Raw genomic sequence first — 16,111 nt, 5'->3', positions numbered from 1 at the left:
CAATTTTTAATCAACTGAACAAAATATAAAAGATGATTATCTTTACTATTACATAATAAAAAATACATCTAGATGTGGGTCTAGTTTTGGCAAAATCCACCTGCTTACTCACCCTTGTAAGAAACAATGGATGCGAGTTTTAAACAATATTGCATTTGTTTAGCTTACACAACCTAAGGGAAAAGAGTCCTGTTAAAACCACAACAAACCAAAGCAAAACAAATAAAACACCTACTTGCACGGGCAGATAACACTGGTTCTTATTATAAAACTCTAAACTTCCTTTAAACCTAAAGAACTTTGCCAATTAAATAAACCAATTAATAACAAAATCAAAGAAACACATTGACAATAATACAATAATAGTAGGGGACTTTAACACCTCCCTCACTGAAATGGACAGATCATCTAAGCAAAAGATCAACAAATAAAGGCTTTAAATGACACAATGGACCAGATGGACTTCACAGATATATTTAGAACATTCCTTCCCAAAGCAACAGAATACACATTCTTCTCTACTACACATGGAACATTCTCCAGAATAGATCACATTCTTGGTCACAAATCAGGTCTCAACCAATACCAAGAGATTGGGATCATTCCCTGCATATTTTCAGACCACAATGCTCTGAAGCTAAAACTCAACCACAAGAGGAAAGTTGGAAAGAACTCAAATACATGGAGGCTAAAGAGCATCCTACTAAAGAATGAATGGGTCAACCAGGAAATTAAAGAAGAATTGAAAAAATTCATGGAAACAAATGAACATGAAAACACAACCGTTCAAAATCTTTCGGACACAGCAAAAGCAGTCCTGAGAGGAAAGTATATAGCAATACAAGACTCTCTCAAGAAATAAGAAAGGTCTCAAGTACACAACCTAACCCTATACCTAAAGGAGCTGGAGAAAGAACAGCAAATAAAGTCTAAGCCCAGCAGGAGAAGAGAAATAATAAAGATCAGAGCAGAAATCAATGAACTAGAAACCAAAAGAACAGTAGAACAAATGAACGAAACTAAGACCTGGTTTTTTGAAAGAATAAGAATTAATAAGACTGATAAACCCCTGGCCAGACTTATCAAAAAGAAAAGAGAAAGGACCTAAATTAATAAACCTAAGGAATTTTGGTAGGGGGTAAAAGAACATAATAATGCTAATTTAATACCAAAGTAAACAAGGTAATTTATAAATCCCCATTTAAAATTCTCTTTCATTTTCATTTATTTTCATAAAAATTCTCAGAGTAACAAACTCCCACTACTTTAATTTATCTCTAGAAAAAAATACCAAAATATTCAAAGTTTGTTAGAATTTGTGGATTCCCATATTTGGAGGCTGCTTTGCCCACATCATTAGCTGGCCTCTGATGGATGGTTGCTTTGACAAACATGGTTGCTCTTACCAGCCCTTCACTTGGTTTGATGTTTGCCAGCTGAATCACTTCCAGGTGTGCAGACTGTGAAACCAGAGGATCCGATGACAGTGATATGATGTGGTCACAGACTCCAGAAAGAGTTTTACACTGAAAGAAAAAAATTATGGTAAACACATGTTGTATGCAACATATGAATCACTTTCTGTTTTAACTCTCTTACAAGGAAAAATAAAAACAATAGTAGAAGTAGTTGACATTTTAGTCTACAAAATCTGCATAAGAAAGGTATTCAGGTGAAAAAATACACACACACACACACACACACACACATACACACCTATATTTTAAATTATGTATATAGGAACTAAACATTGAAGTACTCAAGAAAGTTATGGTTTTGTTTTGTTTCTCTTATTTGATTCATCAGATGTAAAGTCAAATGACTTTTTCTAAATAAGCTTAATAATCTGAGAAATCCTTGATACCAACCATTGGATTGAACTGAATCAGTAATTTCTAAAACACTGATGACCATGATCAGAAAAGTTTAAAAAAAAAATCCAGTCAATGACCAGGAAGAAGAATCTTCCAAATCTTCTCAGTGAACTCCTCCTACTTATTTGTCTGGACTTTACTGCTCAAGGTTACCTTCGTATAAAGTTCCCTACCTCCTCCAGGCAAAGTTCGCCACTTCCTCAATACTGGTTTCTCAGCATTCTCTGAAGTCTGAAATTGTCTAATTTCATTCTAAAGCCCTCTGGAGGCAGGAACCATGTCCTACTCATCCATGACTTCTCCTCCCTCCTCCTTCACCCTATCACCCATAGCAGGTAGAGAGATCTTACAACATATAAGGTATTCAATAAATGCAAGCTGAATAAACTGAAGAGCTAATGAGCTTTAACACTTAGCACAGTGGCTGGACTGAGGACAGAAAGCCAGTACTTTAGTTAGGATAAATCCATTCATTCTGCTTATAGAATAGATTTAAAATGCCACCTCCATAATGATATGGTTAAAAGTCAGACATGGTAAAATCATGAAGAACATGGAACATAACTGAATGAATCTTGGAGTATACTCCCTTAAATATGCTGGCCCTTAGATGTTTCAAATTCTCGCTGTACTTACTGAAATTTGGTGTCCATCATTGGGTTTATTATTTATTATTGCTGTTATTATTTTACCTTCATTGTGGGAAGAGCCATTCTGCAGCAATCAAAATGTCATCTTCTGTCCATTTCTAACATGTCACATTTGTTCTGTGACCGCTGCATTGCTCTGTTGTTAAGGGACACAGTTCTCTCTGCCTGGTCAGGATAATAAGGACTCTCTTTTTAGTTGCTGCATTCTGTACATGGCCCATGGCCCCTCAGTCTGTGCTGGGTTCAGCTTCCTCCCACTAAACAAACTGTGAAACTAAATTTCCCTTGTAATCGCACTTCTTTCTGCATCAGCCGTCAAAATACCAATACCCCTGGAAAGAACATGCCTCTGGTATGAAGACAGATGTGGGCAATCACCACACTGCCAGTTACTTGCTGTGCAACTGTCAGCAGCTTACTTTATACCCTTGAGGCTCAATTTCCTCTAGTAGAAAATGGGGTAATAAAAATTGCTTTATATGATTTATATGGCAAGTCAGGTTAATGTATAAATAGAGAGTCTAATGTGGCTCCTATCCAAAGAACATAATAAATGCTTATTTTTCCCCTTTTGCTTTCTCTACCACACTGCATGGCCATGATGCGAGAGTTCACATCACCTTATTCTCTCTGATGTTCAAATCTCGATGCTCGGAAATGAAAGTATTTAGCCCAAAGAATTGCTTAGCATCGTACTGAGAGGAAGACCACGTCCCAGAACTTGGGAATCCTACAGGGCCAGATGTGGGTATCTGCCCTGTGCAGCTGCACAGGGGTTTGCCCTTAGTATTATGCTCTGCTCTTATGGTCTTGGAATTTTCCATTTTTCTTGAACAAAGGAGGGACTTGGTGTTTTTATTTTGCACTAGGTCTCACATATTATGAAACACAACCTGAGATCCCAGTTGTGTGTGTGTATGTGTGTTTGTGTGTGTGTTTGTGTGTTTTAAATCCTCTTGAAAATATTCACCAGCAGCCATGGGGCAAAGGACAGAATGGTAGCACTTAACATACAACAACTGGCTGCATTTCAAATTACTGCTGCTTCAAAGTAAAGAGAACACTTTGGGGCATATTTAAATCTTTTAGCTATTCCTTTCCTCTCGTGTGTGGGTACATTTTCATTCTTATTTTCTCTTTATCTCAAGGCAGGGAGATAATATAGTTAATTCTTAAAGAGTTTTTAAATAAGATACATGGATTGCATGATAATCTAAAGGATATATTAATCTAAACCAGTATGCGAAAAGAAATCTAACAATCTAAAGGCTATATACAACCTGCCTCCTTAGCACAGTAGGCAGCACGTCAGTCTCATAAAGGCTATATACATATAAATATATATAAATATATATATATACACACACATATACATATAAACTGATACAGATATATGTATCTATATCAGTAAGCTAAAAAGAAACCTTCATAGTTTCTACAAATTGAAATATTTCAAGAGTCCAAAGTATAAATAAATAAGAAAGTAATGGACATATATAAATGGCTCAATATTTATACATTATAACATTCAGGGCCTCATAGAACACACTGCTAATGAACAAGAGTAGCTCTTGTATTTAGGCACTGGAAGCACTTAGAAGTGGGGTAGAAGGAGGAAAGGCAGAAATACTAGACTGGAGATGTGTTTACAAAAAAGAAAATACCAATTAAATCCACCGTATTAAGTTGCAAATCATTTTCTCAGATTCCTCTTCTTGAGTAATTTTGTTTGCCAAATACTTGCTATGTGCAAGGTCTGCTGGAATACAAAAGATGAGTAAAACATTGACTTTACCAGAAAAGCCATCAGGATTTAACAGATTAAAGATCTTGAAAAATTAATAGAAAGACTTAGAAAAGAAACTCCACTAGAACCTTGCTGCCTGTTTTAGAGATAAAGTGCTAGAACCTTTATATTGTAGTATTTGGCACTTGACTAAGTAAGTCAATTCGAAGGGGTATAAAATGGCCTGGCTTTCTATGCTAATTCTGTACTCATTACTGTATCATACATCAAGCCACTGCAGGAAATCACATTAAGAATACTAGGCAACGTTCTAGGGAAGTTATTTAACATATTCTTATAAAACGTAAATTTGCTCATTTAGTAAAATTGTGTGATATTATGATGTTATCATTTTAAAGCATGGTATTATCTACTGCTACTTAATAGTATAGTCTAGAAAAAGAAAATTATCAAACGGTAAGAAAAATACATCCTTTATTATTATAAGTGAACCTCAATATTACAGAGCACCTACCACATGTCTGGCACAATGCTAAACAGTTGACCTTTGAACAGCATGGATTTGAACTGAATGGGTCCACTTATATGCAGAATTTTGAGAGTCTAGTACTATAAATGTATTTTCTCTTCCTTAGGATTTCCTTACTAATATTTTCTTTTCTCTAGCTGGCTTTATTATAAGAACACACTATAAATACATCCTTTCTGACGGATTGCATGGAGCACGGGGTGTGGTGCAAAAATAATGAATACTGTTATGCTGGAAAAAAAAAAAGAACACACTATAAATACAAAATTTGTGATAAGCAACTATCTCATAGGTAAGGCTTCTGGTCAACAGTAGGCTATTTAATAGTTAAAGGTTTTGTGGAGTCAAAAGTTATACATGGGTTTTCAGCTGTGTCGTGGTTCAGTGCATTGTTCAAGGGTCAATCATGCTTCACATTCATTATGTCATTTATCCCTATAACAAGTTCCTGAAGTAGATGTTATCATAGCCAGCACAGCAGAGGAGAAAGCAAGTCAAAATAAACAGATCAAGGCAATTGCCTTGGCAGAAGAAGGATTTGAATTCTTAATCATTATGCTTACCCTATCTTATTTCAATCCTTAAGTTTCAACTTGTTTTTGCTCAATTTCATTTTGTATTGCTTAAAACCTAGGTCTTTATTAAGTGGATGTTACATAGCACATTAAAACTACATAGTATAATGAAATATAAGGCAATCCTGCAAATCTTCTTGCAATTTAGAATGTCGTTTAGATAAACAGTAGTAGATTTGAGATTCTGAAAGGCACAGCTCTCCGGGAAAACTTAAAGTCATTTTAGCAGCAAAAGAACAGCTCTATTCTAGCTAGAAGATGACTTGGTAATCACTTGTGTTAAGGGTATCCTTCTGCTATTTTTGCAATATCCATAGCAAAGAATTTTAAATTCTATTTATCTCTAATTCTAAAAACAGAAAGAAAAATTTAAACCTAAAATTAAAGTCTAGTAAATAACGTGCCTTTATTAAAGCTAAAGGGAACACAGGATGGCAATGAGTTTTATAACCTATCCCGTGGATTCTGTTACAAGCTACCCAAGATGGTGACAAAAAAAATGGTGACTAAATAGCAGTTGACAAACAAGGCTAGCTGAGTCAAGAACCTTTTAAAACAAAAGAGGATCATGGACTAGAATTAGTGGTACTGTGACTTTTTCTCCCCTTCAGTTGTTCATATTAATGTCAATTATGAATTAATATAATGGAACACTTTCTTGGAATGAAACGGAAAGTTTTCATATTCTGTTGTATATACATATTTTATATATATTTTCATATATGTGTATGACTGGTTCACCCAAAACTGAGTTCTAAAGGGAAAAAAGATCTGAACACAGCATGTTTAGTATAAAAGGAATGGCTTTAAAACTGTTGTAAAAGCAACACTTTAGGGGGCACCTGGGTATCTCAGTTGGTTAAGCATCTGCCTTTGGCAGGGCCCTGGGATCAAACCCCACATCGGGCTCCCTGCTCAGCAGGGGAGTCTGCTGCTCTCTCCCCCTGCTCATGTGCTCTCTCTCTCTCACTCACTCTCTCTCTCAAATAAATAAATAAAATCTTTTTTTTTAAAGCAACATTTTAGTCACTGTGGAGATTCAAGAAACAGCAAGCTTACATTAATATATTAACTCATAATAACAGATACCATTATTTATCACTGACTTTATCAAGTACTTATTAATATGTGAAGTTTCAGCTATTGTAGTTTAAAAGGGAAACACTGTACGTACTCTAAGTATAAATAATATTGAAAAGCTAAGGCATAGGAAAGAAGTCTTTTCTATGTTGGTTAGCATCGGAGCATACTGAGACATGATTGAGCTACTCCAAGTATTTTTTTTCTTTTTAAAAAATTTTTTAAATTTTTAAATAAACATATAATGTATTATTAGCCCCAGGGGTACAGGTCTGTGAATTGCCAGGTTTACACACTTCACAGCACTCACCATAGTACATACCCTCCCCAGTGTCCATAACCCCACCTTCCTCTTCCAAACCCCCTCCCCCCAGCAACCCTCAGTTTGTTTTGTGAGATTAAGAGTCTCTTATGGTTTGTCTAACTCCCAATCCTATCTTGTTTCATTTATTCTTTTCCTACCCCCCAAACTCCCCACATTGCCTCTCCACTTCCTCATATCAGGGAGATCATATGACAGTTGACTTTCTCTGATTGACTTATTTTGCTAAGCATAATACCCTCTAGTTCCATCCACGTCAAAAAAAAAAAAAAAAAAGAAATCTCACCATTTGCGACAACATGGATGGAACTCAAAGTACTTTTATTTATGTTTTTCTAAATAAGTGAAGTGCTGGGTCAGTTATTCTGAGTGTACTGGAGAAAATGAATGGAACTATCTTCAGACTAAAAAATTAGGAATTCATTTGACATAAAAAGGAACTTCAGGCTCACCATAAGCTTAACAAAAGATTTTAAAAAAGACTTTACAAAAGGACATTTCTTCTTTTTAAGGTATATACAAGGGACAAGAATATAAAACCAAGATAAAACAGGGTAACAACAAGTGGATGCATATACATTTTAAGAAGGCAACAGTGATGTGAAAGCTACAATTTAAGAACGGCTTAAATGACTCAAGTTTTATTATCAATAAAACGGAAAATAGTAACAAAAGTTTTATTTTGATAGTGTATACATATTATTAATATAAATGTTATTTCAGTTAAAATAGTCTAGAAGACAGCATGTTTTTATTTTTTTGTTTGGTTTGTATATTAGTAATTCAGTATTATAGATCATGTGATTCTATGCCAATTTAAGATGACAATTGCTATGTATTTTGTGAACAAGAAGAGATTTTGTTTTTATAAAACAGTTCACATTTATTCTAATATTAGAACTCTAAATTATATAAGCCTCATTCAGAAATACAGTGCCAGATCTCTGTTGAGCTAACAATTTTGTACTTCTAATTCTGATGGTTCCCTGACAAGATGCAAGGAGTAAAACAATCACAGGTAACTTTGAAAGAGTAAAATCCACAAAAAGAATTTAAATTGGTATTCAAAACTATTATTCTACATAAATATTCCCCAACACAGGAAGAATTCTTGCTCATATGAGTAAAGAGAATTGAAGGAGAGACAATTCTTTTAAACTTAAAAAGTAATATAATACAATAAAGTTTCAATTTAAACCTAATGTAAAAATTATATCTGTACACAGTGAAGATTAAGAGTTTCAAATAGCTTTAGAATGCAACTGTAGGAGCAAATAAATGAAGATTACATGAAGTCTGTTCCAACAAGTCCTAGAAAACTCTGGAATTTCTTTAAGTTTCAAATTCTGATGGTGGGGGAAAAAACACAACAAAGCCACTAACAAAATGAAAAAGAAACCACCACCACCATTCCATAATGCTATTCACTCACTCAGCAATCACTGAGGGTGAGTATCTGCTAATGATTCAAATGCCCACTATTATGTTCAAGGATTTCACAACCTGAGAAAGTGTTTCACGTGATCAGTTTGATCAGCACTGACATTAAGCATGCTGCCCTTGTGTTCCTGATAATGGAAAAGAGGTAATAACACTTGAAAATAACTATCATCTGTAAATGATGAGGTCAGTCCCAAACAGCGAGAGAACATAAGTCCCAAATGTGTACTTGCTCTGAAGAGCAAGAAGTGGACCCACAACACTTCCAACCTACTTCTAATGGCATCCCCAAGACATCTTGGTTTGAATTAAAAGTTGACACAATAGGCTCCACTGTCCTCTAGCTTCTGTAGGGAAACAATCAGCTGGAAACGAGAAGTTGATGTGGGAAAATCTCCATTCTATTTGCCTGCTCTCTCTGGCAAGAAATAGAGCTAGGCAGGCTTGCAGTGGGTCCCCAGGTAGTCGAGAGAGCACTCATTAGGGGGCGTGCTACTTTTCAGTCTCCAAATTAACAAAGGTCTGGCCATACCAATAGCTCAACTAAGATGAAGGTTATCAGGAAGAGGAATCATTTTACTTTAGACTCAAATAGCAAGACTGAAGCAGTTCATTATAATTAGATGGACTTCAGGAAAATCCAGGCACCATATGTATATGTATATGTATGTGTGTGTATATATATATTTTATGGGCAAATAGGAACAAATAGCTGAGACCAGGGAGCAATGTCTTCACTTATAGTTGAGAAATTCAAAATTGCCATATGTGGTTTTTTGGGAGTCAAGAGCTAATTGTATTGTGCCAATAATGAAATTATTAAAATTACAGAAAGCATACTGTTAAGATCTTATCAATAGAGGGCGCTAAAGAAACATCACAAGGGCAAGAAGGCTTCTCTTTCAGGTTCCCTAGTGTTGCATTTTGCTTTGTCTTGTTCCTGCTGCATGGCCCATCAGTGATGGATATGTGTGAGAACATCCTGTGGTACCCAGACCATGCAGTTCCTTAGTGACCTTGAAGTCTCTGCCTGGGCTCTGTGACCACCATTCTGGGGCCCTCTCAACCTCATACCCATAAAGCACCCCACTCTCTCAGTGAGCCCTACCACCAGCATCACTTGCTTATATCCTGGAAGGTTGTTTCCTATTTTCCTGGTAACAGTGGACTAGGTCTGTCTTGGGCAACCCAGTGCAACCCTCTGGCTCTAATGAGTTCTGACCCTCAACCTACAATCCTTGGCTGGTGGGAGAGCGCCTGCTTGTAAGTTGTCTTTCCTTGTACATATCCTCCCCACCACGTCCTGGGGGAACGGTTTACATTCTCTTTACATCTGTATAGGTACTCTTCTATCATAGTTTAATATCTATCTATTTAGCTACCTAAAAAGACTATTTATTTGAGAAAGAGAGCAGAGGGAGAGGGACAAGCAGACTCCATGCTGACTGGGGAGCCCGAAAGGGATCTTGATCCCATGACCCTGATCGTGACCTGAGCCAAATCAACAGTCAGATGCTTAACCAACTGAACCACCCAGGTGCCCCTGTGTAATAATTATTTAGATCAAGCTTGTTTAAGTTATGATTTGATTTCTCTCTCCAGATTGATTCCATTACCTTGATGAAGAAATCTTTACATTTATAGTGACTGCAACTGTAGTTTAAAAAAAAATTCACGTGTAAAAAAAAAAAAAAAACCCATAGTGTCTTTGATCACATACAGAACAGTCTCAGATGAAGACATCTCTCCAATTTACCACTTCATGAGACCATATTGTTTTTCACTGACTTTGTGAGTTATCACCGAAAAATTATGGCATTTAAACCTTAGGAAACACAGATACTCCAATCTTCCAAATTAATCAGAAAGGCTAATTTAGTTTGTTCACAGCTAGTAAGTGCCAGAATGAGGTCAGGACACCAAATCTCTTTAACTTTCAAATTGGTACTTTTTCTACTACATTACTCTGCCTCACTTGACTCCCCAACAAAAACAAGTATTCTTTGAGAACAAGGACTGCGCACTCAGAGTTAGTCTGTGTAAGCATTTTATAATGTGTAATGTGATCAGCAAATGTAATGTTAGCAAGAACATCCATATAAATACACTGATGTTCGTTATGTCTATCCAAATCACAAGACACATTAAAAAGAGATTATCTTAATTCATTATGTATGGCCACATTCCCTTGAGTATATACACATTTTTCCTCTGTCCTAGAAAAGATAAACATTTTTCACCTCGATCATATTCTGATTTCTTCTTTCCTCTATAAGACACTGATTGCAGAGAAGTTAAGTTAGAGTTAAAATAATTTATAAGGCAATTAACTATCAAAATGTCAAAACCTGAAGATAGTCTAATGCAACACTCAAGAAATCAATGTCTATTTCAGTAATAGTCTTATTAGCATGCTTCTGCAGGTGGAGCACAAAGATAGTGAAAGGGGCCAAGACAGAAGGGTCACATTAACTGTGAAAGCAAAGAAGCCTCTTGATGTTTTTCATCTACAAACTCAGTATTAGAATTCGTTTTAATGAGATGGCCCATGATCTTCATGGTCAAATGTTGCAGTTGCAGCCAAAATGCCAGCCATAGGAAAAAAAATCTCCATTTGCCATTAATGGCCCCAAACCACAGCTTTAAGAGAAGGGTCCAGCTATAACTGCCAAAGCTGCCTTTTCAAAGCATTAGGGATCTTTGGAAGACCAATGTAAAATTATTTTGATGATGTCATTAGAGTGCCACTATTCTCAGGAAATCTCTAAAGATAAAATATCGATATGATATTTTATTTTATTATATTTATTATATCATATTTATATATTATATAATATATAATTTTTGTTTATAATATATAAATGTATTATATATTATATAAATATTATTTATTGTATTGTATTTATTATATATATTTATTATATTATTATTTTTATTTTATTATAGGACATGCTGCTGTTTTAGTACTTCTATCCTCAAGGTTTGGGGTAGTCAGAAGAAAGAAAAGCTCACATAAATGATATAGCATAGATGGTGGGGCAAAGTCTCAAATGAACTCTTTATTTTCTCCTCTGGCCTCTTCCATTAGACCTGTTGGTTCTGTGTAGTTTTAGCCATTTCTAGTCTAGATAGCAGAGAAGTCACAATACTCTCAGCCTAGCTGGAGTCTAGGAGTAAAGAACTCCTACATTTAAGGATAGGAAAAATTACACGAATGTTTTTGAAATAAAACAAATAGTCAACATATCAAAATCAGCCTAATTCATGATCAAACCTAAATTAGTGAAGGAAAAGAATAGCTTGGAGGGAGAAGAGAAAAGTAAGAGAGCATTTACGAGAATGTCCTTTCTATAAACTGTAAAGTACTATATAACAAATAGATAATCTTAACACTAAAATAATAGGCATTCATTGTCTTTAGTCCTCCTGTTATTTTTATGAAAGCAATGGGGATAAAATGCCAGTACAAAGCAAGTGCCATATAGAAGACCACACTGTTGGTCAATGTAAAAGGAGTATTTGAGCTCAGCACAATCTGATTTAAACAATGTGACTTTCATGATCATGCCTGGCCAGTGTCGTAGTCTCACCAACGAGAACAGAAGGGCTGTGATAAGCACAGTTGAAGTCTGCTGAAGCACAAGGTCTCAAATGGCTTGTCAGGAGTGCTTCTCTCCTCACCTTCAAAGACTTACTGAAAGGTGGGAGTGAGAAGAAAGTAGAATATGAAACACAAGAAAACTCCAGATTCCCTGTAACTGATTTACTATGTATAAAACCAGCATTTGTGCAGAGCAGAAACAGATGTGCTCCAACCTATCAGGGGAAGTGTAATTAGGGCCAAAGGGAAATATCAAGTCAATAGAGGGGAAATATCTTACTGCTTACCAGTAGTCAGCAATCACTCAGATGTATAGTGCACTAATCATCTGCATTTTCTTTTTGTCCTTTATGGCTGCACTGTGTGGTCACTTCCATTACTTACTGACGAATTCCAAGGAAACCCAAGTTGTCCGGTTTCCTTTTATTCATTCTCATGTTTCATATTAACAGACATCTTTGTCTACCACTGCAACCAACCAACCAATCAACCAACCCTCTTTTCCACTCAACTTTTTGGTCTTCAGAGTTTACTACTTTAGAATTTTAAGCATAAAAAACGTCTGTTTTAAAGACAAGAACAGTGAGCATCAGGAAATCTAACACATGTACCATAAAATTATCCATTGAAAGCGATCAGTATTATGAATCTAATAGAATACATACTTGTAAGACTTTTCATTATAAAAGCAATGCAAACTGGGTCACCTGGGTGGCTCAGTCGGTTAGACATTTGCCTTCGGCTCAGGTCATGATCCCAGGGTCTCGGAATTGGGCCTCATATGGTGCTCCCTGCTCCTTCTCCCTTCATCCCTCCCCCTGTTTGTGCTTTCTCTCTCTCTCAAATGAATAAAAATCTTTAAAAAAATTTTTAAATAAAAAAAAGCAAGGCAAACTAACCGAAAATTGGGAAAATATTTAAAAACATTAAAATTTAGCTATTATCTTACTAAGAAGACACAATAAATATTAACATAGAATATTTTCTTTTAAAATTTTCAACAATGATGACGCGTTTATAATGCTTTTAATCTGGTCTTTAATTAACATTATTATTTAGAATCTTTCCTTGAGCACTTGAACATAAATATTTTAGGTATATTCAAAAATGTAATTTATTCATAAATTATATATTCAGATATAATTTCAAATAGTAACTATGAATACTAAATATTTCATCTTGTAATTGCACCATAATTTACTGATGCATTACCCTATTATTTCCTATTTTTTACTATTATAAGTAATGCTCTAAATTCTTGCTATAAAAAATCTTACTGTGTTTTATAATTTACTTTTAGACAAGATTCCCAAGACAGTTTAGGAATACACTCTGGAGCCAAACTGCCCGTGTTAAAACCTGTCTTAAATCCTTTCCAACTGTGTCACTTCAGGAAAGTCAACTAACCATCCTGTGTTTCACATTTCCTCATCTATAACATAAAGAAGATAGTAATAAAACCTATCTCATAAGGCTGTTATGAGGACCAAATGGGTAGTTTATATACAGTACTTGAAATAGTGCCTGAGGCATACTGTAAATACTATATAAATATCAGTAATAATGTTTCTGAGCCTTAAAATTGCCTAAAACTTAAAAAAGGCTTAATGAATGTACATGCCTAGCAGTAAGGTATGTCCATTTTAATTTCATTAGATTTTCACCAGCATTTGAATATTTTTAGTGTTTGTTTTTGTGTGTGTATTTGTGTTTATGAATTGATATGTTAAAAAGAGTATTTCATTGTTGTTTACAGGGATTCCATGTTTACTGAGGAAAACCACCACTGGAAAGTAATGGGAGCCTTTGTGATTTAATCTAGGGATGTGGAGCTTGTCTCTTTAAGAAATAAATAAATCCATTGATATTTGCATTATCTTTCTGATTTATGCAATGATACTTATTTTATTTATTTAATAAACTTCATTTAAAAAATAGCACTCACATATATATTTTTTTAATTCCTCAGTGTTATAGACTCAATGTTTATGCCTCCCTCTAAATTCTTATGTTGAGACTAAATATGATGGTTTTTGGGAGTTTAATTATTGAGAGGTGACTAGGTCATAAGGGCTGAGCCCTCTTAAATTGGATTGGATTAGTGTCCTTATAAAAAAGACCCCAAGAGGTTATTGCCTATGTTCTCCTCTAGGATTCTGATGGATTCCTGTCTTACATTGAGGTCTTTCATCCATTTTGAGTTTATCTTTGTGTGTGGTGTAAGGGAATGGTCCAATTTCATTGCCTGTAATGCACATTGCATTCTAATGTACTGCATATTCCATAACACGTATCCTTCTCCTTTAAAAAAAAAGAGAGAACCCAGAGGGTCTCACCCCTTCCACTATGTGAAGACTCTCTATGAACCAGGGAACAGGCCCTCACTAGACACCGAATCTGCAGGTGTCCTTATGTTGGACTGCCCAGCCTCTAGAAGTGTAAGAAATGTTTGTTGGTTAAACCCCCCAGGCTAGGGTATTTTTGTTACAGCAGCATGAATGGCATCTGATTTTGTTGTTCACTCCAGTCTTGCTACTACAAGTTTCCTATTCTGGAATTAGAAACTTCAGCTTCATTTATTTGGTAAAATTACTCAAATATATTTTTCAAAAAGGTACCTTAATGATCTTGCTGATCCAAAAATATCTTTTTGTTGCTTTCACACATGAATGATAATTTAGATATTAACATTTCTTAAAAGATTTATGGATTTTGTTTCATTGTCTTCTGGCAGTTATGGTTTTACAGTACACATCCAAATACAATATATTTTCTGTTTCTTTGAAGTCAAAACCTCTCATGTGTCCCTTCCCGTGGCTAAATGAACAGAGTTGCTTCTTGCCATAAAACTGTAAAATGTTACCAGAAAATATCTTGAAGCTGTTATTTTTCCAATTCATTTTCTGACTTTGTTGAAAATTTCAATTTTACCAGTTTCTATTCCTAAATTTTTCTATTATATCCTTAATTATTTTCTATTGTTTTCTTCTTTAGAAACTAATAATTAGTTGAGGGGGAATTAGCCATAACCTATCTTCTATGGCCATTATCTTCTCTCATGTTTTGTCTTTTTATTAATTTACTAAAAATCTGAGGGTCAATAAAGTTTATTTTGTGTCTCATTGTTTCAATTTTCTGGAATAACCAGCATGTTTTTTATAGCTATCAGCATGGTTTAATTTCCTTTTCCATGTTCTTGTTTTTAAAGACTGTTTTTTTTTAAGTTCATTTTGTGCTCAGCTTATGGTGGTTTTGTCTTCTTTACAATATGGTATTCTGTCTTAATGCAAACAATGTTCTTCTGATTCTTACTGAGAGCATTAAATAGATGTTCTTAATAAACTTATTGCATGGGGAAGGATTTTCTTCTGATATATGAAAAGATACTTCTTCTCTTTCCCATTCTTTTTCTTTACTCATCCTTAAATAAAAATCTGCCTCAAGAAAAGACACACCTCATAACTTTTCTGAGTTATGTCAATTTGTCCAGGTGCTGAAGAGTACTCTGATGCTTATATTGTCTATGGAACTCCTAGGATGTAGAAGGTTTTCATAAGTGAGAAGTTCTCCTTCCTCTTCATAATTGCCTTCCCTACCCTCCAGGCAAAATAAAGATATAGGGATTGGGTTTGGGCTGAGACAGATGATGTTCTTGTGCATATCTCAAGCTACTGTAGTCTCTACTCATTTATATGAGTACTCTGACTCAACTATTATAGTAACAAAGAGAACATTCAAATTCAGTCACAATTTGATTCTAAACAAGTTATATGAAAACTCATGTTTTTATTTTGTGGTGCACATAAAAAAGAAAAAGGGAAAATAGAAACATAAATACTGGAAAGAAGGTCATGAGATTACATATGATTGTACTTAGCAGATACTAATATTCTCATTTTATATATTAAGAACAAAGTCTCCTACAAATATCAAATCATTATGTCATATACCTGAAACTAATATAATGTTATGTGTCAATTATAGCAATAATTTTTTTTAATTGTTAAAATTTACCTTAAAAAATTTCAAAGAAAGTTCAAACACTTGACTAAGGTCATGGATATACAAAATGTTAGAATTAGAGTTCAGATAGTACTTTAGACTTAATGTGATTTCCTTTACCCTACAGAAAATCTGGAAAGAGACTTTTTAAATATTTTGTTTTAAAGAAAGTATTCCAGCATCATATGCCAAGTGGTTGGAATAACTCAATATTATTTTATTATTTTTTGAAAAGAGTCTTACTGTGAGAAGTAACACACAAGTATATAACCTTCTACTGAAAGCCAGCAC

General features: G+C 34.7%; 1 protein-coding gene across 5 annotated transcripts in view; it reads right to left on the bottom strand.

The window, feature by feature from the left end:
• Window positions 1-16,111, bottom strand: part of CNKSR2 (connector enhancer of kinase suppressor of Ras 2) — a 281,217-nt gene that overhangs the window by 145,580 nt on the left and 119,526 nt on the right. For all 5 annotated transcript variants that reach the window (XM_032330646.1, XM_032330643.1, XM_032330644.1 and 2 more), the window contains exon 6: window positions 1,407-1,526. In XM_032330646.1, coding sequence (XP_032186537.1) covers window positions 1,407-1,526 — 120 coding nt within the window. The remainder of the gene's footprint in view (window positions 1-1,406; window positions 1,527-16,111) is intronic.

This window comes from Mustela erminea, chromosome X (assembly GCF_009829155.1).
Source record: "Mustela erminea isolate mMusErm1 chromosome X, mMusErm1.Pri, whole genome shotgun sequence".
Lineage (NCBI taxonomy): Eukaryota > Metazoa > Chordata > Mammalia > Carnivora > Mustelidae > Mustela > Mustela erminea.
This window is presented reverse-complemented; position numbering and strand designations above follow the sequence as displayed.